The sequence below is a fragment of the Coregonus lavaretus genome, assembly GCF_964263955.1.
Source record: "Coregonus lavaretus genome assembly, contig: HAP1_SCAFFOLD_2574, whole genome shotgun sequence".
NCBI classification, from domain to species: Eukaryota; Metazoa; Chordata; class Actinopteri; order Salmoniformes; family Salmonidae; genus Coregonus; species Coregonus lavaretus.
In genome coordinates, this window is record NW_028160723.1 from 39,126 (window position 1) to 62,756 (window position 23,631).

The 23,631-nt window shown below is 44.5% G+C and overlaps 1 protein-coding gene across 1 annotated transcript; it reads left to right on the top strand.

The window, feature by feature from the left end:
- Positions 1–1,452: 1,452 nt before the first annotated feature.
- Positions 1,453–23,631, top strand: LOC311121510 (cotranscriptional regulator ARB2A homolog; the record flags this gene model as incomplete). The annotated part of the gene is made up of 6 exons (XM_084195990.1): positions 1,453–1,522; positions 2,213–2,353; positions 7,675–7,776; positions 10,409–10,509; positions 22,278–22,343; positions 23,407–23,631. Coding segments are annotated over exons 2-6 (594 nt in total), but the record flags the coding sequence as incomplete, so codon positions are not given.

Consider the following 23,631-nt stretch of genomic DNA (forward strand, 5'->3'; position numbering starts at 1 on the left):
CTCATTATGTTTTATTACTTTTTTTGCAAACATCCTTTCTGAATTTAAAAGTAATCCAAGAAGTAATCATCTAGTTTTTCAAAAGTATCTGTAATCTGATTACAAAAAAATGTCTGGTAACATAACTGATTACAGTTTTTTTGTAATTAAATTACATGTAATCAGTTACTCCCAAACCCTGGGTGTGTGTATATGCGTGAGTGCTTGCCTGTGCGTGTGTGTGTGTGTGTTTGCATGCATTATTTAATGTTTGTGTACCCAGAGACACACTCTCTTCTCCTTGTTTGTTATCACTGGGATTTCATATTTTTGGTGCACATCCACGGGACAGGTTTCTGGATTGGAGGCAGAGTTTGTTTGCTTGGGAAGATGTTTTTCCAGGGACTATGTGATCACTGAAGTTGTCGAAATGTTGAAGAAGCTTGTGTAAAGGCATTGGTGTCAGCATATTTTTTCCCTGTTCCCAAAAAAGTAACTTCATATACTCAGATTTAGAGGCAAAGATGTGTTATGATTACAAAATGTCACCGGAATGTGTCCCACCATATAACATCAGTCAGACATTTGTGCACTGAGAGCATAGTTTGTTATTTGTGATTTGTGATACTTTTTGTTTCCAGGTTTTCTGTATTTTCTTATTCATGAGATGAGACAGAATCTACCAGTATGAAACATTAAAATAATAAATAATACATTTTCTTCATGATTTTACCACATTACATTGCTATTTATTCCGTTGTACATACATAGCGTGTCAACTAGACAGATATGTTGCTGTTTTTCCTAGTTTCATGCAAATGTGTGATCAGTAGGATACATACAGTTCATAACAATGAGCTACTAATATAATACTTATACTAACAACAACAAAATGCTCTCAAGCTATTATTTTGCTTCATCTGAAAAACTGTGCTGCTTATATTTTACATAATATAATGATAAGCAAATCATTATTTTCATATTGGTGTAGAAGTTTAAGCCACTGCTCCTGTAAGATTTGAGGGTTTACATAATGGGCTTCTCTCTTATATTCTCAGGACAGAATGGAAGCTTTGATTTGGTTTTGTCTACACAGAAGGGAATTCCAAAGAAGAGCTTATTCTAATGTTTAGGATGAGATTATGCTTCTCCAGGAGTTATGACTCGTTGATATCCCTGAGAAAATGTAAGGACACATATTTATTCAAACAGTAAACCTATCCTGCCTTTGGGATATAATGTTTATTTTGGAGGATGAAAATTGCTAATGCTTTTGAAAACATTGTTGCAGGGATGTGGTGGGGGGGGGGGGGCATAGGATGAAAGAATCGAATGTGCTTAGCTAATGCTGCACACCTCATTCTTCCAATGTGAAGCATGGTGGGTGAAGCAGCATGGAGCTGTACCTTTAAATATTCCTTCCAGTCGGTTGTCTCTGTAACCCGGAAGCTTTCAATTCTAAGATTCCTTCCTGTTTTTGTACGTTTTAAAGAAGCAGGGGATTCTGGTTTATTTTTGTTTTGGATATTCGCTTGTAGTGGTGGTATGTGTTTGAAGCATAATGCATGACTGTAAAATAAAGTAGTATTTCACTGACGTTTACTTCTGCCATGCACACGTGTGAAACGAATGCTTCTCTCCTGGAGGTTGCTTCGCTTGCATGGATGCGCTCTCAGTCCCTAGCATTGGGTTGTTATTTTATGCATGAATAAATCTGGGTTGCCTGTGTCTGTCGCTCGACCTAGACAGTCGCTCACTTTGCTTTGTATTAATTGTGGCATACGCGTTTTGATATGGCAGGGTTTGTAGGTATTTCTGCTAGCTAGCTAGCTAGTTTACTTAGTTGCATACGTCTGCAGGTTAATTGCTTAGCTAGCTAAATAGTCCACATTACCTAGCCACATTAAATTAGGCTATGCAATAACTAGATGATAGTCATGATGGATACCACAACAGTGGTGTCAAGAAATGCCAGGCATTTAATTGTAAAGGGAAGTGGTTTACTATGTGTGCCTTGCTAACTATTCAAGATGGATACAATGTATTCTGCATTCGTGTGTGAAATCATTCTTTGTAACTATTATTACAAATTAATTCGCTGCCTAGACTATTATAAAGTACCTTCCTCTACAATGAAAACAATGTAGTTGTTAATGTTACATTGTAACTAACTACTATTCTACAAACCATCTATAGAAAGTGGGACCCACATTTTCTATTCCCTTCCATGTAGAGTAACGCTAACCAGCAGTGATCCACAAGAAAAGAAGATCCATGCTTACTGGACCCTGTGTTTTTATACTGTTCATTTTGTGGATAACCATGGCCCAGATTCCTGGCCAAGAGGATAAAGAGAAAACAACTGCACTGAAAGGTGAGCAACTAGGTAAATGGTATTGCCTTCCTTGTACAGTACCCTGAACATGTTGTCTTTCACTGTGCACACTCACAGCTCGAAAGTAATTGGTAAACAAGCGAACTTGTATTCCTTGTTGTCCAAGGTATTGTGTGTTATCAGGGCGAATGGAGACTTGTGAAAAGTGCTAGTTGCGGAGGTGATTTCATCATAACTATCTTCAGCCCGCTCCTACTGTCAGCTAGGTCTACTGTTTGCATCAACACTTGTTTGCAGAGAGGATTTTAGTCTATGAGAGTAGGAAGGACTTTAGTCTGATCCTGCTAAAGGGAGAAATGTGCTTGCTCTCTTAATCTGTAGCCTATAGGCTACGGTCTTTCTCCTCTCAACAACCCCTTTTGTCTTTCCACAGTTTCCAGTAAAAATGGGACACACATAGCCATGTTTGAATTTAGTGGTTAAGCCTAGGCCTATTTAGGATGCTTTCCCCTCTTTTCCCTATGAAGGCTAAACACCAACCATCTATATGGAACAGCTCGGGAGACTATTAAAGGGGCAATTTGTAGTTCAAACAATGTTTGTTTGTTAAACAGCTGAGGGATGGGCTGGAGCAATGTAACCACTCTTAGGGCCCTATAAAATCTGTATTGTGTAGAATGCGGACGGAATCAAGGAGTCCAGACATTAAAACAGAATTCAACAATATTCAAAAATCGATTGAACTTATACTGAACAAAAATATAAATGCAACATGTAAAGTGTAGGTCCCATGTTTCATGAGATAAAATAAAAGATCCCAGAAATGTTCCATAAGCACAAAAAGCTTATTTGTGTGTGCATGCTTGTCTGCACTTTGTGTAGCCGTTAGCAATGATGCTAATTATAACCTTCTGGTAGAGATGGTAAGGCTTTCCCAAAAACCTTCTCAATTAAATTTGTACTACAAAGTAGCCTATGCCTACCTGGCAGAATGATATGATTATTTGCGTCAAGTGGCCATTTGTTTAGCAAACTCTGCAATCACATGAGTGCTGCAGAAATACCACTAACCAGAACTTTTGCTTAGACCATGGTTTAAACCAGTGGTACTCAACTCTTACCCAATGAGGTCCGGAGCCTGCTGGTTTTCTGTTCTACCTGATCATTAATTGCACACACCTGGTGTCCCAGGTCTAAATCGGTCCCTGATTAGAGGGGAACAATAAAAAAATGCAGTGGAACTGGCTTCGAGGTCCAGAGTTGCGTTTGAGGGGTTTAAACCATTGGTCTAAAATGGCTAGCTGCTAGTTTTTCTCATAGGCCAACCTGGCCAAATTAGCCACGATGCTGAGGACAACCAACTGAGCAGATAATTATATTTGGTAACACATTCCATCTCAGCCAATTAAAATTGTCCTCATAGTTGGATGTGATCCAACACTTTTTCACTAAAGCATCCTTAACAGAAGTCCACCAGCACGTTCTGATACTCAAAATAACTTAATCACATAGAAAAGTGGCTGGACAATTAGCTCATAGTGTAAGATGCCTAGTTCCTGACACTTTTTAACACTTGCAACGCAAGTTCAAATCCTCCGTGGGGTCATCATTTTTGCTTTGACATGTGGACTTGCATTCATTGTGGTTTTGTGTTGAGGAGGAAAGTGCAGTCAAATGAAGATTAAGAATTAATTTAATAAGTAGCTTGAACTTTATTCAGCATTCTTCAAAAACACAAAGCTAGGGCCTAATGACATCTTCGCATATAAGGCTCCATGGACGTGTACACTTGCCTACATGCAGGTTACACCTAAAATGTTTTATATGTGTTTTATCATTATTATCTAGCCTACCTTGTCTCACATGTAAGAAAGTGTAAATTGACTGGTTTGGCTAGGTTCACCAAGTGTCCAGTAGAGGGTGCAACACTCCTCTTTCTATTCTGGTTAGAGCCAGTTTGCGATGTTCTGTGAAGGGAGTAGTACACAGCGTTGTACGAGATCTTCAGTTTCTTGGCAATTTATCACATGGAATAGCCTTCATTTCTCAGAACAAGAATAGACTGACGAGTTTCAGAAGAAAGTTATTTGTTTCTGGCCATTTTGAGCCTGTAATCGAACCCACAATTGCTGATGCTCCAGATACTCAACTAGTCTCAAGAAGGCCAGTTTTATTGCTTCTTTAATCAGCACAACAGTTTTCAGCTGTGCTAACATAATTGCAAAAGGGTTTTCTAATGATCAATTCGCCTTTTAAAATGATAAACTTGGATTAGCAAACACAACGTGTTATTGGAACACAGGACTGATGGTTGCTGATTATGGGCCTTTGTACGCCTACAGTTGAAGTCGGAAGTTTACATACACCTTAGCCAAATGCATTTAAACTCAGTTTTTCACAATTCCTGACATTTAATCCTAGTAAAAATTCCCTGTCTTAGGTCAGTTAGGATCACCACTGTATTTTAAGAGAATTATTTCTTTCACATTCCCAGTGGGTCAGAAGTTTACATACATTAGTATTTGGTAGAAAAAGAAAACGAAGTATCCGTGGCGGTAACATGGCGTCCACGTTTGCGATTTTGGACCATGTGGCCCCGATAAGAGAAACAGTGCAGCTAGCAAGGAAAAATATGTTGCAGCAGTGAACGAAACAAATTTACCCGTCTATGTATTCAGCCACCTTTCTCAAAACAATTTGTCTTCTGTACACGTCTTCTCAAAGTGTGTTGAAATGCCCGTGAAGTGCTAGCTAACATGTATCTAATAGCCTAGATTGCTAACGTTAGTAAGCTAGTTGCAATATACCTGCCCGGGCACAGGCCACGAATGCTAGCGGGCTAACTTGGCCAGTTAGCTAGTACAAATACACATCTCATAGCTAATTATCCTCTCCAGAAACATGTTCGCTGCAATCCTGTTGTCAATCCTGAAATGAGTAGCTGGTTTGTTATCTAAAAGTAGTAGGCGTTTGCAACGCCAGGGTTGTGGGTTCGATTCCCACGGGGGGCCAGTATAAAAAAAATATGTATTCACTAACTGTAAGTCGCTCTGGATAAGAGCGTCTGCTAAATGACTAAAATGTAAATGTAAAAAAAATGGTAGCATTGCCTTTAAATTGTTTAACTTGGGTCAAACGTGTCGGGTAGCCTTCCACAAGCTTCCCACAATAAATTGGGTGAATTTTGGCCCATTCCTCCTGACAGAGCAGGTGTAACTGAGTCAGGTTTGTAGGCCTCCTTGCTCGCACATGCTTTTTCAGTTCTGCTGCCCACAAATGTTCTATAGGATTGAGGTCAGGGCTTTGTGATGGCCACTCCAATACCTTGACTTTGTTGTCCTTAAGCCATTTTGCCACAACTTTGGAAGTATGCTTGGGTTCATTGTCCATTTGGAAGACCCATTTGCGACCAAGCTTTAACTTACTGACTGATGTCTTGAGATGTTGCTTCAATATATCCACATAATTTTCCTTCCTCATGATGCCATCTATTTTGTGAAGTGCACCAGTTCCTCCTGCAGCAAAGCACCCCCACAGCATGATGCTGCCACCCCCGTGCTTCACGGTTGGGATTGTGTTCTTCGGCTTGCAAGCAACCCCCTTTTTCCTCCAAACATAACAATGGTCATTATGGCCATTATGGCCAAACAGTTCTATTTTTGTTTCATCAGACCAGAGGACATTTCTCCAAAAAGTACGATATTTGTCCCCATGTGCAGTTGCAAACCGTAGTCTGGCTTTTTTATGGCGGTTTTGGAGCAGTGGCTTCTTCCTTGCTGAGCATCCTTTCAGGTTATTTCGATATAGGACTCGTTTTACTGTGGATATAGATACTTTTGTACCTGTTTCCTCCAGCATCTTCACAAGGTCCTTTGCTGTTGTTCTGGGATTGATTTGCACTTTTCGCACCAAAGTACGTTCATTTCTAGGAGACAGAACGCGTCTCCTTCCTGAGCGGTATGACGGCTGTGTGGTCCCATGGTGTTTATACTTGCGTACTATTGTTTGTACAGATGAACGTGGTACCTTCAGACGTTTGGAAATTGCTCCCAAGGATGAACCAGACTTGTGGAGGTCTACAATTTTTTGAATGAGGTCTTGGCTGATTTCTTTTGATTTTCCCATTATGTCAAACAAAGAGGCACTGAGTTTGAAGGTAGGCCTTGAAATACATCCACAGGTACACCTTCAATTGACTGAAATGATGTCCATTAGCCTATCAGAAGCTTCTAAAGTCATGAGATCATTTTCTGGAATTTTCCAAGCTGTTTAAAGGCACAGTCAACTTAGTGTATGTAAACTTCTGACCCACTGGAATTGTGATACAGTGAATTATAAGTGAATAATAATAAATAATAATAATAATATGCCATTTAGCAGACGCTTTTATCCAAAGCGACTTACAGTCATGCGTGCATACATTTTTGTGTATGGGTGGTCCCGGGGATCGAACCCACTACCTTGGCGTTACAAGCGCCGTGCTCTACCAGCTGAGCTACAGAGGACCACAAGTGAAATAATCTGTCTGTAAACAATTGTTGGAAAAATTACTTGTGTCATGCACAAAGTAGATGTCCTAACCGAGTTGCCAAAACTATAGTTTGTTAACAAGAAATTTGTGGAGTGGTTGAAAAACAAGTTTTAATGACTCCAACCTAAGTGAATGTAAACTTCCGACTTCAACTGTATGTAGATATTCCATTAAAAATCAGCCGTCTCCAGCTACAATAATATTAACAGTGTCTACACTGTATTTCGGATCAATTTGCTGTTATTTTAATGGGCAAAAAATTGCTTTTCTTTCAAAAACAAGGACATTTCTAAGTGACCCCAACTTTTGAACGGTAGTGTACATTTTGATAATCGGCTACTTCGTCACATTTGCGCTATTTCACTCGAGGACCAGCATTGGAGGGTTTTCTCCTTAAAAATAATCTTGCCACCATATGCCGACACCATGGAGTCAATCATTTTAGTGGATCACACTATGACTCCATATTTGACACCACGAGAGTCTTCGACATTTGACTTTTACGATGTCTTTGGTAGTGCAAAATCATTGTGCAAAGTGCGAAAAGCATTAAACCTCAATCTCGCAGTGTGATTTAATTGAAAACTTTTCTTCAACAGTGTGTGTTATAAGAAGGCAAATGTTTTTAAAGAGTTTAATCTGAGCAACATAAATAGTTGCCTCCTTATAAGACACATTGTTGAAGAAACATTTCTAATTAAATCACGCTAGGTTTATGGTATTTTTTTGCATTTTGCACTACGAAAATGTTGCCCTCTGTGTTTTAGCAAGGCTGAGTGCAAATGTAGCTAATATAGATTTTCTGTGTCCCTCCCCACACCTGGCCCAGACCTGTTGTCCAGGATAGACCTAGACGAACTCATGAAGAAAGATGAACCTCCGCTCACTTTCCCCAAGACACTTGAGGAGTTTGAGTATGCCTTCAACGAGCGTAAGTCATATCATTTAATATTATGATTATTATAATTTATATTATGTATGTATGGATTATTTTATCACAGGTGGAGGCCTGGTGTCTTTGGCTCTTAATATTCCCCCAGTTGCCTCTCTCTCTCTCTCGCTTTCTCTCCCCCTCACTCTCTTTCTCTCTCCTGCGCTGCTCTCTCGCTCTCTCTGTCACAGTCTCTGCTGACTGCGTGGCTGTACTGGGGCTGAGAACATGTTGTGTACTATACGGCCTGTCAGTAACCTACTCAGCCTTGCGCTCAATCTGACGGAGGATTTGCATAACCTTGCTGCTGTTAAGAACAGTCCCGGACTGCCACTTCTGAGGAGCCTGCCTGGGTGTCTGTCTTCACTCTCCTCTCCAAGAATTTCATTTCTATTCAAACTAAAGTCCTTCCGGCTCAGTGTGGAGATAGATCAGTGCTGCCATGACTGGAGGGCATTCTTCACTCCAACACCCAAGTTAGCCTACGTCTATATAGTGTAAAAAGAAATATGAAATGAATATATAAGAGGCTCTATACAGTTGATACAGGTATCTTAATTATAAAGATGATGGCTTCATCACAGTAGCCCTCCGGTTTTCCATTACTGGAAATTCAAGGTTATGTACACCTAATTAAGCTCCAAAATTGAGCACCGCATGCTAATTATGCTAGAAAAGGGGAGAAAAGTTGAGGAAACATAATCCTCTGAGAGGCTGTGTTGTGGAGGCGATGGAGCTGAACTCTCGTATACACACACACACACAGACACACACACACACACTGTTGTTTAGTAGATCTCTTCTCTCACTACCGTGAATGCATAATTGATATCTTCAAGGTACTTTTCTGCGGGCGCCTTTTCAAACTGATACACCCCCCCCCCCCCCCCTCCCCTCCCCCAGCGCCCATCTCGTAGGCACAAGCTGGCTATTAGTTCTCCATGTTGACGAACAGCCTTTTCGGTGCTAAATGTTGTCTAACAGCTAACGATGAAAGCAAAATGTTGTAATGCTCGGCGAGTAAGCAGTGTAAGATTTATCACACGATAACAGAGTGTAAAGTGGTGCAATTTAGGGGGAGATGAAAATGCTTATGCAATCTTTTATCTTAACAATATGCTTTTTTTGCCGGGGTTTGCCGTTGTGGAATAATTGAGAAAGTATGAGACCCTCCGGCTATTTGGGTTGTATACTTTGAGTATTTCAGCATTATGCGTTTTGCAGTCGTAGAGGTCACAATTTAACACTGATTTGTGCTTTGTTATGTTGCAGTGTCAACAGAAGGATAGATGGCCTCATTGTAAACCTCTGTATTTGGAGGCGTTAAACAGACGCAGGGATAATTGTTTAGCTTGAAAAAGTTACTAGTCTAGAATTGCTCTCTCCCTCATTACATTATTCTCTGCTTGTTCCTCATTTAGCTGTTATTGTAAAATGAACCTGGGCTCTGAAAATAAACACAGGTGTTCTCCCCTGTAAACTCTAAATATGCGTTTGTGTCCCTAGTTTCCACCCAATGATTCAAACACTTTTGCCGTAATGTAACTCCTAATGTACTACCCCTTTAGCGCGCACATACACTGCACCCAGTCGCTCCCCGCTGGCTAGGCCTGGTAGAGAGGAGTGGCATTGGAGTGGTGTGGAGAGTGACCAGGGTCAATGAGAGTGAAGGCTGATTGGCTGCCATCCAAAGCCCAGCCTCAAAGGCAGTGTGGGGAACAGTTGATCTCAGGTGGATAGGGCTACAGACGCATGGGACGATGCCAGGATGAGAAAAAAGGGCGAGAGATATAAACAAGGAATGAGAGGAAGAGAGAGTTTATGCCACACCTGCTGTCTGGGCCTGGGCTGCCAGACGTCCCAGAAGGCCGTTGGACTCGTGAATGGAAGAGCGCTCTGCATCCGCAGGCCTTGTACCTGCCAGATGGGGGGACCGCAGCCACAAACACTTTTTTTAATTGCATGAAGGGAGAGAGGCGCAGAAAAGCAGGGTCTCAGTTTGAACTGAAGGTCAAAGCTAGTTTGCTTCTTTTGACAGGCGGAACTACTTCAGCATGTCCATACGGTGGTAGAAACCTAACAAGCACCACATTATTTTATTCTACCGCTGCTCTACTCCTCACACTATCATTAGCTTTCCTGCCATAATTAAGCGGCAGTCAGTTTGAACAGCGTTTAGTTTTCTCTTACTTTCGGGACCTGAGGAGTTGGTCCAACGTTAGCCTTCCAGACCCTTCTGCCATGCATGCCCCATCCGCAGTTGAACGCTTCTAGTTGATGAGGTCAATTCCATTTGAATGGATACTGTGATTGATTAATTGATATTCAGCCCATGAATTGGAAATTGCCTGCTATTTTCTCTGAGGATTTTTCAATTAGTAAATGATGCTAGATTGATCCCTACCCTGGAACAAAAATAGTTGAGATACTGAAAGAAGTTTCTCAACTACTCCTCCTAGAGAGGGTTTCAATCAGTCTCAATGAGTAGGCCTAGATTAACATTGTTTCTGTCTATCTGTCGCTTTCTGTCTGTCTGTCTTTGTACGTATGTCTCTCTGTTTGTCTGTCTGTCTCTGTTTGTCTGTCTGTCTCTCTGTCTCTATCTCCCTCCCTCTGTCTGTCTGCCTATCAGAGGGCAGGTTGAGGCACACCATGACGGGCGAGGCGTTTGTGTTCAACGCCCGGGAGGATCTCCACAGGTGGAACCAGAAACGCTACGAGGCCCTGGGAGAGGTACGTACTCTTACTGCTCATTCCCCCCTTCACCCCCCCCCCCCCTCTAACTCTGTCTATCAGTCATCAGGGCATATGTTCTATTGTCATTTTTACTACTGCATTACTATATTCCTTTACCTTTTGTACTGAAATATTTATATTTTGTTTTACTATAGGATAGGATGTTATTTAAAACAAGACAAAAGAGGAAAGGAATGTATCCCTGATTTTGAATAAGTAAATGGGAGAAAAGATCCCTACCATATTGTATTATTAACGGCAAAACTTTGATGATGATTTTGTTGTATCTGCGCTCCCCAGATTTAATAACTCTTTAATTTGATTCAGAGTGGTATTGAACATAGACGCACCACACACACATACGCGCACACACACACACACGGTGGTTGGCAGGACATGGTGGATACTCCTTGGCAGCAGTAGTGGATCCCTGTCTTAGTATGTGTGTGTGTGTGTTGTGATCAGGCTTGGTTTGCCCTGATTTATAACTGGCTCAGCGGTCTTGCTGTTTACACCTTCACACTCAAAAGACCCTCAATCCCGCCAGGCCCTCGCCACTTTCATGGCTCTAGCAGACGTGTGTGTCTGTCTCTGTGTGTGCGTATCATACAGTGTAGGTAAGTATGCTGGTATATGGAAAGGCAGCTACATAGAGCTCATATGTCATGTCACACAATGTAGGCCTACATACAGTATATACATTTGTCAGGATTACCAGCCTGAAGGTTAGGTTAGCCCCCTGACAGACGGACGGGCGGACGGACTGACGGACGTGTGACGTGTCCACCACACCGTCACACCTCGTCCAAAAGTTCACTTTGCCCTCACTCAGTCTCAACTCAACTAATCACAAACCAATGTTTTTCCTTTTGTAATCTTCTGCTTTACTTGCAACCCCGCTATTTTGCTTTTAATTGTTCCCTGCGTTCTTTGAAGTTCAAAGCGAAAGATGGACTCTTTGGTGGGATTACCTGTGTGTTTAATTTCTAATCCAGGTGCGTTCTTTGAGAACTAGCCTTTTGTTGAAGGCGCTCTTTCTTCTGCTGCCGGAGGTATCTCGCCAGCATCTGAAACGCTGGAAGCAAACATTTGGTAGTGCGGATTGGAGTAGCCCAGAGAGCACAGTCGTTTAAACTTCTTGAACTCAGACATCAGGCGCAGGCCCAGATGTTTAGTTAATTCATTAAGGATCTAACATGCTAATGAGATTATGTGGTTAAGAGGCAGCATCTCATTCATTGAGAACATGTAGGCTAGTAGGCTTTGCCGCTGGTGAAGCTAGCTGTGATAACAAGATATTGGAGTGGAGTTACAGAGAGGTGCGTGGCTAATGTGTGTTAGGACTCCTGTCTGTCTGTGTGATCAGGCCTGGGTAGTTCAGGGTTTAGATTTGAGCGCAAAAAAAGCCTGCTGCTGAGAGCCCTCGTTCACAACAATGGCCATCCTGAAGCGTACATGCCCTATATCAACCAACCGCCCTAGAGTGGGTGCACTACCCACAATGCATTGTGAAGGGGTGGAAAGGGAAGCAAGGAGATGCGGTGCCCTTCCGTGACTGTCCCTGGGGGTGTGGAGCAAGAGAGCGCCCAACCAACCTGCATGGGTGGGGACTAGCATCATCTCTCACTCTCTGTCTCTGTTTCTGTGTCTCTCCCTTCCTCTTCCTCTCTCTCTCTCTCTCTCTCTCTCTTTCTCTCTCTGCCTCCCTCCCTCCCTCCCTTCTATGGTCCTGCCAGTCTTCCGAGCAGAGCTAGCTGTGACAGTGCAGTGCTAGGGAGAAATGGCGGCCACATTGTGAGAGGCATCACAGCACCAGATGTCCAATTTGCAATTCAGCCTCGTCTGAATGGGTGGACGATGTCTTAATGGCCGCTTGGAGGAAAGATTCGCAGCTGATGTTGAATGCAGGGGCATTGCATTGTGGGCCCAGATTTTAAAATTATTCTCATTTTATTTATATATTTTACAGCTCAATGCGTAGATCTTTCCAAGGAGCAAAAATCCTTCACTGTACTCTACATGTTCTTGGAACGGGTTTGTTTGATGTCCCAGTTTGTGGTGAATTGGCATATTGAATTGAGTTGTTTGAAAACTTCTGAATACCAGCCCACGAAGCCAATAATTTAAGGTGCTGTTTGTTGAATAAATTGCTATTGTGTGGATCCCTCTGGATATATGTGTGTGTGTGTGTGTGCGTGTATGTGAGCAGCAGAAGCGTCACATCTGTTCTCCCTGTTTGGATAAGACCTTGTGCGGCGATTAAAGGCTGTTTGCTCTGGTATCTGGATGAGCGCTGTGAGTGAAAGCCCTGGCCCTCTCTTCATGTTGTCAGCCAGATTAACCCCAATGCATCAAAAAGCCTCCATCGGCCAGGGAACTGGGGTAAGAGCATCCCTGCTCTGACATCTCGATTAGTACGACAGGAACCCAGGCAGCACCGCTACGCAGCACCAGGCTACGCTACACACATAGGCACGGTGGGACGGTATGCTAGTTGTATTCCGATCGTGATTTAGTGCTGATCGTTATTTCAGAGGAGATGGTTTTTATTTGACCTTTGAATGAACCACAACCTGGTAGTGAACTGAAGCTAATTGTAGGCCAGCAGCTATACCCTTCCCCTCAGACTCACCCGTTCTGTCCTGGTGTTGATATTGACGGGAGAAAAGAGAGAGATGGAGGCATTAACTTACTGTACAGTGGGGGAAAAAAGTATTTAGTCAGCCACCAATTGTGCAAGTTCTCCCACTTAAAAAGATGAGAGAGGCCTGTAATTTTCATCATAGGTACACGTCAACTATGACAGACAAAATTAGGGAAAAAAATCCAGAAAATCACATTGTAGGATTTTTTATGAATTTATTTGCAAATTATGGTGGAAAATAAGTATTTGGTCAATAACAAAAGTTTCTCAATACTTTGTTATATACCCTTTGTTGGCAATGACACAGGTCAAACGTTTTCTGTAAGTCTTCACAAGGTTTTCACACACTGTTGCTGGTATTTTGGCCCATTCCTCCATGCAGATCTCCTCTAGAGCAGTGATGTTTTGGGGCTGTCGCTGGGCAACACGGACTTTCAACTCCCTCCAAAGATTTTCTATGGGGTTGAGATCTGGAGACTGGCTAGGCCACTCCAGGACCTTGAAATGCTTCTTACGAAGCCACTCCTTCGTTGCCCGGGCGGTGTGTTTGGGATCATTGTCATGCTGAAAGACCCAGCCACGTTTCATCTTCAATGCCCTTGCTGATGGAAGGAGGTTTTCACTCAAAATCTCACGATACATGGCCCCATTCATTCTTTCCTTTACACGGATCAGTCGTCCTGGTCCCTTTGCAGAAAAACAGCCCCAAAGCATGATGTTTCCACCCCCATGCTTCACAGTAGGTATGGTGTTCTTTGGATGCAACTCAGCATTCTTTGTCCTCCAAACACGACGAGTTGAGTTTTTACCAAAAAGTTATATTTTGGTTTCATCTGACCATATGACATTCTCTCAATCCTCTTCTGGATCATCCAAATGCACTCTAGCAAACTTCAGACGGGCCTGGACATGTACTGGCTTAAGCAGGGGGACACGTCTGGTACTGCAGGATTTGAGTCCCTGGCGGCGTAGTGTGTTACTGATGGTAGGCTTTGTTACTTTGGTCCCAGCTCTCTGCAGGTCATTCACTAGGTCCCCGCGTGTGGTTCTGGGATTTTTGCTCACCGTTCTTGTGATCATTTTGACCCCATGGGGTGAGATCTTGCGTGGAGTCCCAGATCGAGGGAGATTATCAGTGGTCTTGTATGTCTTCCATTTCCTAATAATTGCTCCCACAGTTGATTTCTTCAAACCAAGCTGCTTACCTATTGCAGATTCAGTCTTCCCAGCCTGGTGCAGGTCTACAATTTTGTTTCTGGTGTCCTTTGACAGCTCTTTGGTCTGGGCCATAGTGGAGTTTGGAGTGTGACTGTTTGAGGTTGTGGACCGGTGTCTTTTATACTGATAACAAGTTCAAACAGGTACCATTAATACAGGTAACGAGTGGAGGACAGAGGAGCTTCTTAAAGAAGAAGTTACAGGTCTGTGAGAGCCAGAAATTGTGCTTGTTTGTAGGTGACCAAATACTTATTTTCCACCATAATTTGCAAATAAATTCATTATAAATCCTACAATGTGATTTTCTGGATTTTTTTTCCTCAATTTGTCTGTCATAGTTGACGTGTACCTATGATGAAAATTACAGGCCTCTCTCATCTTTTTAAGTGGGAGAACTTGCACAATTGGTGGCTGACTAAATACTTTTTTTCCCCACTGTATGTATGTGTGTGTGTGTGTGTGTGTGTGTGGGGGGGGGGCACGCCTGCCTCGTACTCAGTCAGCCGATCCACGTTCTGCCCGTGTTAATATCTCCCACTATTGTCTTTAGCCTAGCCCACTACACACACTCACGAATGAGAGATCATTGTTTGATCTGCATCATTGAACGCTATCTAGTACCCCTTGGAGCTGTGTCTGTCTATTTCAGCGAGTTTTCGTGTGTGTGTGTGAGCATGCACACTTCTGCAGTTCTTCATTTTTGTGTGTGTGTGTGTGTGTTCCAGGATTACCTTTGAGGTTATGTGTGTGTGTGTGTGTGTGTGTGTGTGTGTGTGTGTGTGTGTGTGTGTGTTTTCTTGCAAGCCTGTGTGTGTGTGTGTAGGATCAGGGTGACCTGGGCCCTGTAGGGCTCAGTGAAAGTGTAATTGTTGCTGTAAGTGATAGTTCCCCCTGATAGATGACAAGCATGATGCCAGGCCCAGATGGAGCTGAATTAAGCTGTTAATAAATGAGGATATTTCTCCCCCCCCTCCCTGTATCAGTGGGATGACACACATACACACACACACACCATATTCTAATGAACCTGGGCCCATCCAGATGGCTGTATTATGAAGATTTCTCTCTCTCTTTGTGTTTTTCTCTCTCTCTCTCTCCACTGTATGTATCGTTGGTTCATCCCTTTTTACAGTAGAGACAGTTTTGTGAAGACAAGCTCAAAGCTACTATTTAACACCCGTGGGTCCTGTGTGTGCTGTACATGCAGTTTAATTGATCAAATGAACAGTAAATGCTGATTAATCAGCAATATGGTATTTTATATAGTCATGAGTATAGTCATGTTACATTTTCAAAGGAGTGTACAACTGAAGTGTAATGATGACAGGGGAATGGTAAAAAGACACACTTCACACTTCACACACCCAGGGGGAAGCAGTAGGCCTCTATTCTACTGTATACCCGTCAGCGAGATGGGAAGCAGGGCGTGCGAAGGCAACGGCGAGCCCACACACCCCTATCAGTCACGGACGTTTTGTTTGGAAGTTAAGAGGATCCCTCTAAAGAGGAGCAAAATGGCAGCTGTCTCTCTTGATTTATCGCGTCTCATCACTCCTCAAACCCCACGGCGCGGCTGGTAGAGCGGGAGGTTGTGGTGGTGGTGGTGGTGGTGGTGGGGTGGGGGGGGGGAGCCAAAGCACAGGCATCCACGGCGCCGTACTTTAAAAGTGAATTATCCCTCGGCCGGCTTCTGAGGTAACACCTGAGGTGGTCATTAGACTGCCATTAAGGAGTGCGGCGCAGCACAGTGCATAGCCAGAGAGGAGGGAAAGAGAGAGGGAGAGGAAGTGAGATGAGCCTCCATGCAGACCCCCCCTTCTCTCTCCCTCTCATCTCTCCAGAGAACAAACGTCCCCCAGATACAGGCAGACACAACACAGGGACCTTGTGGGAATTTATTTGGGAGTGCATCAGCTTTGTTCCTCCATATACCCCACTGATAAAAAAGAAAAGACGGGAGGGGGTTGAAGTAAGACAACAATTGACTCTATTTTAAATATCAGCCTGATGTTAGACAAGCCAACCCTTAAAATAAACACTATTCTTCCTGTAGCTTTGCTTTACTGTTGCCGTTGTCCTTTTTTTGTTTTGTTTGGGGATTTTCTTCATCTTTTTCTATTCTTCCGTAAAGAAGAAGCTTTTCTTTTCCGGGCCCTGTCACTGTAACCATGCAGAGCTCTCCTCACTTTCATTATGTAAACACCTTTGATATCGTCGCTGTGTGCCTCCTCTCTGTATAAGTGGCTTTTAGAGAGCGCTCCGGACCGCCTGCTCTCGTGTGTGTTTGTGTGTCTCTCTCTCTGTCTGTCTGTCTGTCTCTCTCTCGCTGTTTGTGTGGCGTAGAGAGATACTTAAACCAACCAGGACAGTGAGTAGAGGTCACTCCCCCATTCCTCAGGCCCACATCTCTAGCCACCACTGGACAGCGCAGAGCAGGCCTGCTCCATAGACACCTGTGGTCTGTGTTTGGGCTTTCGGCAACGGTCAGACCCGGGGTAACCCTCACCTCCTCCTCTCCCTTCTCCCCGCCCCACCCCCCATATCAGTTGTAACAAGGGTTGCCAAGGGAGGGTATTACTGGAAACTTTTGAAGTTTGGTATGTTTTTAAGGATTTTATTTAATCTATCACAAGACATCTAGTGGCCCTTTTGGGTACTTCAGATTATCACAGGCGTCTGTAATAATCTCTGGCCCTCTGTGTGGCCTTATCACATGTAAAATATATTAAATAATTGAATAATATGATTTTAAAATAAAAATAGAATGACAAAGCTGTAAAACATTATCCTAAATATAAACCATCAACTTAGTGAATACTATTGGTGTTTAATATGAGGATTTCAGCATGAAATATCCTTTATATATAATTGTTTTTACAAAATTGTATTTATTTTACTTGTTGTCAATGTTTTGGCGTCAAAAAAATGAAAAAAGTCAACAGTTGGAAGAGTTGCAGAGTTAATTGAAAAGAATGCCATTGTTGATTAGATGCTTTTTTAATTAATTAAGCTATTTTCTCTTGAACCATATTGTCTACCTACTAGAAATGTATGGACAATATGGGCACAGATATAATAAATGAATAATATATATATGAATAATTGTTTAAAAAAGTTATTCAAGTATAAATTACCAAAGTTACGATAGATTGCCATAGATTTCCTGTTAATTACCAAAATTGCTTTGGTAAATTACCGATAGCTTTGCAACCCTAGTTGTAACCCTCACCCCCACCTCTCCCCCCCATCCCCCTTGTCCGGGGAGACACTCACCCCCTCCTCTCCCCACACCCCCCCATGTCCGGGGTAACCCTCACCCCCTCCTCTCCCCCCCCCACACACCCATGTCCGGTGGATCATCTCCTTATTGCCTCGAGAGGTCAGCTGGACCAACCATGACCGGAGTAATCAGAGAGCATTACACAATGTGGGAGGTCTGGATTCTACCCCCTCTCTCTATCCGTCTCTCCCTCTCTCTATCTCTCTCTCTCTTTCCCTCTGTCTCTTTCTCCCTCACTCTCTTTCTCACCCTCTCTCTCCCCCCTCTCTCTGAGGAAGGCTCTCCCCTGTTAGTTTGAAGAGGGTTTTTCCACTAGGTTAGTTTACAAACAGATCGACTTATCGACACAGTGGTCTTCATTAAGGCCGTAGCCAGGGGGTGGTGAGATGAGAGGGGCAGTAGAGAGAAGACGAGAAGGATAGGAGAGGTGCGTTGAGGGGGGTGCTATCGCTCGCCCACTCAGTGGAAAGTGCTTGGTCAAGGCCAGTCATCCACCCTCCCTCCCTTTAATCTCAGCTGTCTAACACAGTGGGAGCTGGCACCGGCAACACACACACGCTCCCTAGGATTACCTTTCTCTCCTGCCCTCCCTCCCCACAGACTGAGCCCTCCTGTAAACCCTTCCTTCCTCTCTGCTCCTCCTGGTTCCTGGGGCACCGGGGGGAACGTCACCACAACACTTCCCCTAAAACAAACCACATAGACCCCCAGAGAAAGGGAGAAGGAAGGGTCAATCACGGTACCTCTACTGCTGCCGTCTGCCATGCCCCCACTGGCTCTGTTTCGAAATGCCTGGCCTTGATGAGTGGAGGAGACCTTGGGATGTGGGTTACCTGGCTGGGCTGTGGAGATGGTGACTGCTACACTGCTTTCAGAGACATTTACATTTAAGTCATTTAGCAGACGCTCTTATCCAGATCGACTTACAAATTGGTGCATTCAACTTAGGATAGCCAGTGGGACAATTACCCTTTTTTTATGGGGGGTGGGGGAGGGGGGGTAGAAGGATTACTGTTATACTATTCCAGGTATTCCTTAAAGAGGTAGGGTTTCAAGTGTCTCCGGAAGGTGGTCAGTGACTCCGCTGTCCTGGCATCATGGGGGAGCTTGTTCCACCATTGGGGTGCCAGAGCAGCGAATAGCTTTGACTGAGGTGAGCGGGAACTGTGCTTCCGTAGAGGTAGGGGGGCTAGCAGGCCAGAGGTGGATGAACGTAGTGCCCTCGTTTGGGTGTAGGGTCTGATCAGAGCCTGAAGGTAAGGAGGTGCCGTTCCCCTCACAGCTCCGTAGGCAAGCACCATGGTTTTGTAGCAGATGCGATTCAACTGGAAGCCAGTGGAGTGTGCGGAGGAGCGGTAGTGACATGAGAGAACTTGGGAAGGTTGAACACCAGACGGGCTGCAGCGTTCTGGATAAGTTGTAGGGGTTTAATGGCACAGGCAGGGAGCCCAGCCAACAGCGAGTTGCAGTAATCCAGATGGGAGATGACAAGTGCCTGGATTAGGACCTGTGCCACTTTCTGTGTAAGGTAGGGTCGTACTCTGCGAATGTTGTAGAGCATGAACCTGCAGGATCGGGTCACCGCTTTGATGTTAGCGGAGAACGACAGGGTGTTGTCCAGGGTCATTTGGTGACATCATCCGAGTGATGTCACAGGTTCAACGGGGGTCAGGGATAGATGCGGCTTCCTCCTCCTCATCTTCCCTCATCTGCCAATCCACACTCGGCCACGCTGTCATTTTTGCCACATCGAGTAGTTTAAGTAATATTGGCAGCACATCTAATTTTGACAGTTGGGCAGTTATAATTTTTTTTCATCAGCCAAATGTCCCCAATCCCTGTCAGTGTTGAGTGCACCCCCACTATCATAATCAGCCTCAGCAGCACCAGCAGCCAGTCCCAGACAGACATAGCTCCAGGGAGAGAATGACAGGACCACTTAACACTCCTCCACTACCTGCAGGGCCAGGCCTTTCATTATAAGACTAATAACACTGTGTTAATGAAGTGACAAAGTGCTGTAGCTTATGCTGCTGATCGGCTGCAGAGAGCGATGGCTGAGGCCCGCGCAGCAATGGTAGCCATTTTCTCGTAGTAGTGAAGTTTCTTGTAGCGTGTGTGTGTTTGAACATGTTTGCACTTCTTTGCCTGTGTGTGTTTGTGTGTGTGTGGTAGTTAACAGCTCCCATCAGTATGATGGTTTGACTCTGTGGGCATGTTGTCCATGTTGACCATGTTGCCAGAAGCATACCCCCCTGCATCCAACTGCTGGCTTTCCTCTGAAGCTAAGCAGGGTTGGTCCTAGTCGGTCCCTGGATGGGAGACCAGATGCTGCTGAGAGTGGTGTTAGGGCGGCCAGTAGGAGGCACTCTTTCCTCTGGTCCCCAAAAAAGATTGCAATGCCCCAGGGCAGTGATTGGGGACATTGCCCTGTGTAGGGTGCCGTCTTTCGGATGGGATGTTAAATGGGTGTACTGACTCTCTGTTGTCACTAAAGATCCCATGGCACTTATCGTAAGAGTAGGTGTGTTAACCCCAGTGTCCTGGCTAAATTCCTGGCCCACATACCATCACGACCATCTAATCATCCCCAGGTTCCAATTGGCTCATTCATCCCCCCTCCTCTCCCCTGTAACTATTCCCCAGGTCATTGCTGTAAATGAGAATGTGTTCTTAGTCAACTTACCTGGTAAAATAAGGGTGAAATAAATAAAGAAAAAAGTCCTCTGTGGTGTTTGTTATTGTGGGCTTGTGTGTGGACTCTAAGGTCTGCTCCCTCTCGCTCTCTCATCCGGTCCTGGAGCGATACTGATCTCAGAGCTGTGCTTCCTCATCTGACTCCAATCAGCAAGCCCCTGTATCCTGACCCTGGGCCTGTCTGTCAACCTGAACAAAGACCTCTGTGTACCGGCGGACGGACACACACGAAACAGCACATATACACTATGCTTCATGCGTGCTCTGCCTACATATGCATACGCGCTTGCACACACTCACACACACACACTCACACACACGCTCTCAGTCCACTTCCCTCTCCTCCACCTCCCCCGTTCCTTCTCTTTTTCCACATCAGATGGTTTCCGGGCCACCTGAGGCGCTTAACAAATAATGTAGCACAAATGAAATTTCCTGCAAGGCTTATTGATGCCATTAAAAACTCTCATATTGAGCCTCACATTCATTTTAGTCTTCATCAGGGATCCTGACATTTAGTGAATTAGCTGATGCGGCCGCAGCTATATCTCTTACCATTTGGAGAATTCCTCATCTAGCGGGTCAAATGGTAAGATCTGTCATCTCATTTGGTCTGTCCGCCAGGCCTGCGATTGGCTAATCCTTCGTAATCATATCTCATGGCATCATTTGTCCATAATGTGTTTCTTTAGACACATAATCAGGTTAGCACTGAGTTTCTTTTGGCTTTAACAGAGGTTATAATGATTGGTATTAGTATTTTCTTTCTGACTGCTTAGAGGAGTCTGTGGGCTTTGAATACTGAACTTTTAGGTGTTGGTTTAACTCTGCACAATGTTGTGGAGTATTGTATTGTATCCAGAGACTATACCGTACCGAGTCCCTGCTATCTCTGGTAGTTTCGGGATATGGGTGTACTATGTTGTATTGTACTGATGATGCTGCAAAGCTCTGTAAATAGGTTTAAGTACCTAGGCAACAGTGTGACAGTGGTCACTCAGTTTGTGTGTGCCTGTGTCTCAGGGCTTAGACCTGACATGCTCTGCCTCCATGGCGCCCCCATCCCTCCCTGCCCCTGGTTTCCTGTGGGGCTCTGAAGAGTCAAGCTAAAGCTAACACAAACACAAAGGACAGGGAGGCACCTGACTTTGGCCTGTCCAGCTGTCCCTGTGGTCACAGCAGACCCACAGCCCCCTGACGCCACAGACCTCACCCACACCATGCCACACTACACACCCCTGTCCTCGCCCACCCGTGTGGGCCACTATACCACATCACAGCACCTCCATGCCATTCCATGCCAGGCTGGGCACGTCTGATTAATACCCCCACAGCTGAGAGATCATCATCATCATCCACTATAAACACGCCAAAACACGGACGACAGAAAGTATTTCTCCTCCTCCCTCATCCCTCTCTCATTTGCTTCCAAAAAAAACGATGCCACAAAAGCCCTTATGTTTTCAGCTGCCGACGAGTTAGAGCGGGAGGGATAGAAAGAAGGGGAGGAGATGGGGTAAAAAGAAAGAAAGTTGTTGATGTCGTTGAACCATGAAACCGTTGGCCTGGGGTTGAAATTGCACTGTATACAAGTTCCTCGGTGTTGTGGCTGGGAGGATAAACATATCTTACATCAGCTCGGTGCTTATATCACAGAGTTCCTCCCTTGGCTTCCATTCCCTCTATACCGGGACTGCACTGAGCTCTGAGCTCGAAGAGCACGGCACGGCCAACTCCAATCACTTTCAATTAGCTCACACATACAGTACCGTCTGCCTGTGTAGGGGCCAAATACACTGTATACACAAACAAAGTAAAAGTGCATTATTCTTCACTCAAGCTGCATACTGTTGTGTTGCTGTACATGAGATGTGTACCGCACACTGTGCCATTGTTGTTAGTAGTCTGTTTTTCTTTGTCTTTCAGATCATCACGCATTATGTTTACGAACTGCTGGAGACGAAGTGCAACTTGACAAAAGAAATCGTGCCAGTAAGTATTGTGAGTGAAAAATGAGGCATTCAGGCCTTTCATTCACGCCCTTGAAGATTATAGGGGATATTAATGTGAAAGTTGACGTAAATGCGTCGGCTTCTGAGAATGATTATGATATTGAGTGTCCCGCGAAAACTAGGATTGGGGAGATGGAATAAGCTTTTCTATCTCTCTCTTTGTCCAAAAGTGTCTCCTCAACAAATTAACTGTATTGTGACACGTCGTCTCCCGAGTCAGAAAAGCTGTTGCTTAATCTGTTTTGCATTCAAATGCGCTCAAGGGGACTTTATTCGCTGTCAGCTGTGTATTCTTGCTCTCTGCTCATCCCAACATCCAACACAGGCTTGACTTCCCTGTTGCTCTTTCTTTCTGAGGAAGATTGGTCCTTTTCGTATTAGCTCAGATAATTTTTCTAGCCCTGTTTATAGTGAATGTTTACGACCTCTGTTGTTCTGGCGCAGGGAGTAGCCGTAACGGCACTAACAACCTATAAATCACCTAGCTAACCCAGTTTTATTACACCTATACACTTTTTACACTCTGCCTGCCCTATTTTATCTCATTATTCCACTGGAAAATCATTATGTTCTAGTGTGTGTGTGTGTGTGTGTGTGTGTGGTAGTGGTGGGTCGGTCCACCTGCCTCGAGTTGAACTTGTGACCGCAGATTAACCGGGGCCAAGTATAGGAGGAGGGAACGAGAGAACGACATAGAAGAAAGGCTGAGATTTCTCCTCCTCCATTTTCTTTGTCTGCTTGGATTACGTTCTTGCAGCTGCCGCCCGTGGTTTTATGGACAGTGTGTGTCTCTTTAGAGATTCCTTTAGGCACACTGGGGACTGCGTCCATCCAAGGGTCCAAGGGCAGTCGAGGACGCACACACTAGGCGTTTTTTAAGGACTTATTTGTTACCAAGGAGGATGTCAGACCCCCAACCCCCTTCCAAAAACATGCTAACAGGGCCATGCTTACTTCCGAGGACTGTACTTCAAATGATTTTGATTACATATTTGTTTAAGTTGCAGTACTAATGAAAGGATGATACTGTGTCATGTGACCAGGTGGATGCCACAGAGGAGGAGCCCAGGAGTTTCATCTACCTGAGTGCTGATGCCATGTCCAACCCTGCCAAGCTGCTGGTGCTCATCCAGGGGGGCGGGGTGGTCCGGGCCGGCCAGTGGGCACGACGCCTCATCATCAACGAAGACCTTGACTCAGGAACACAGATCCCCTTCATCACCCGCGCCCAGGAGGTAGGGGCACCGCCCACCCGGGTGACACTGAGG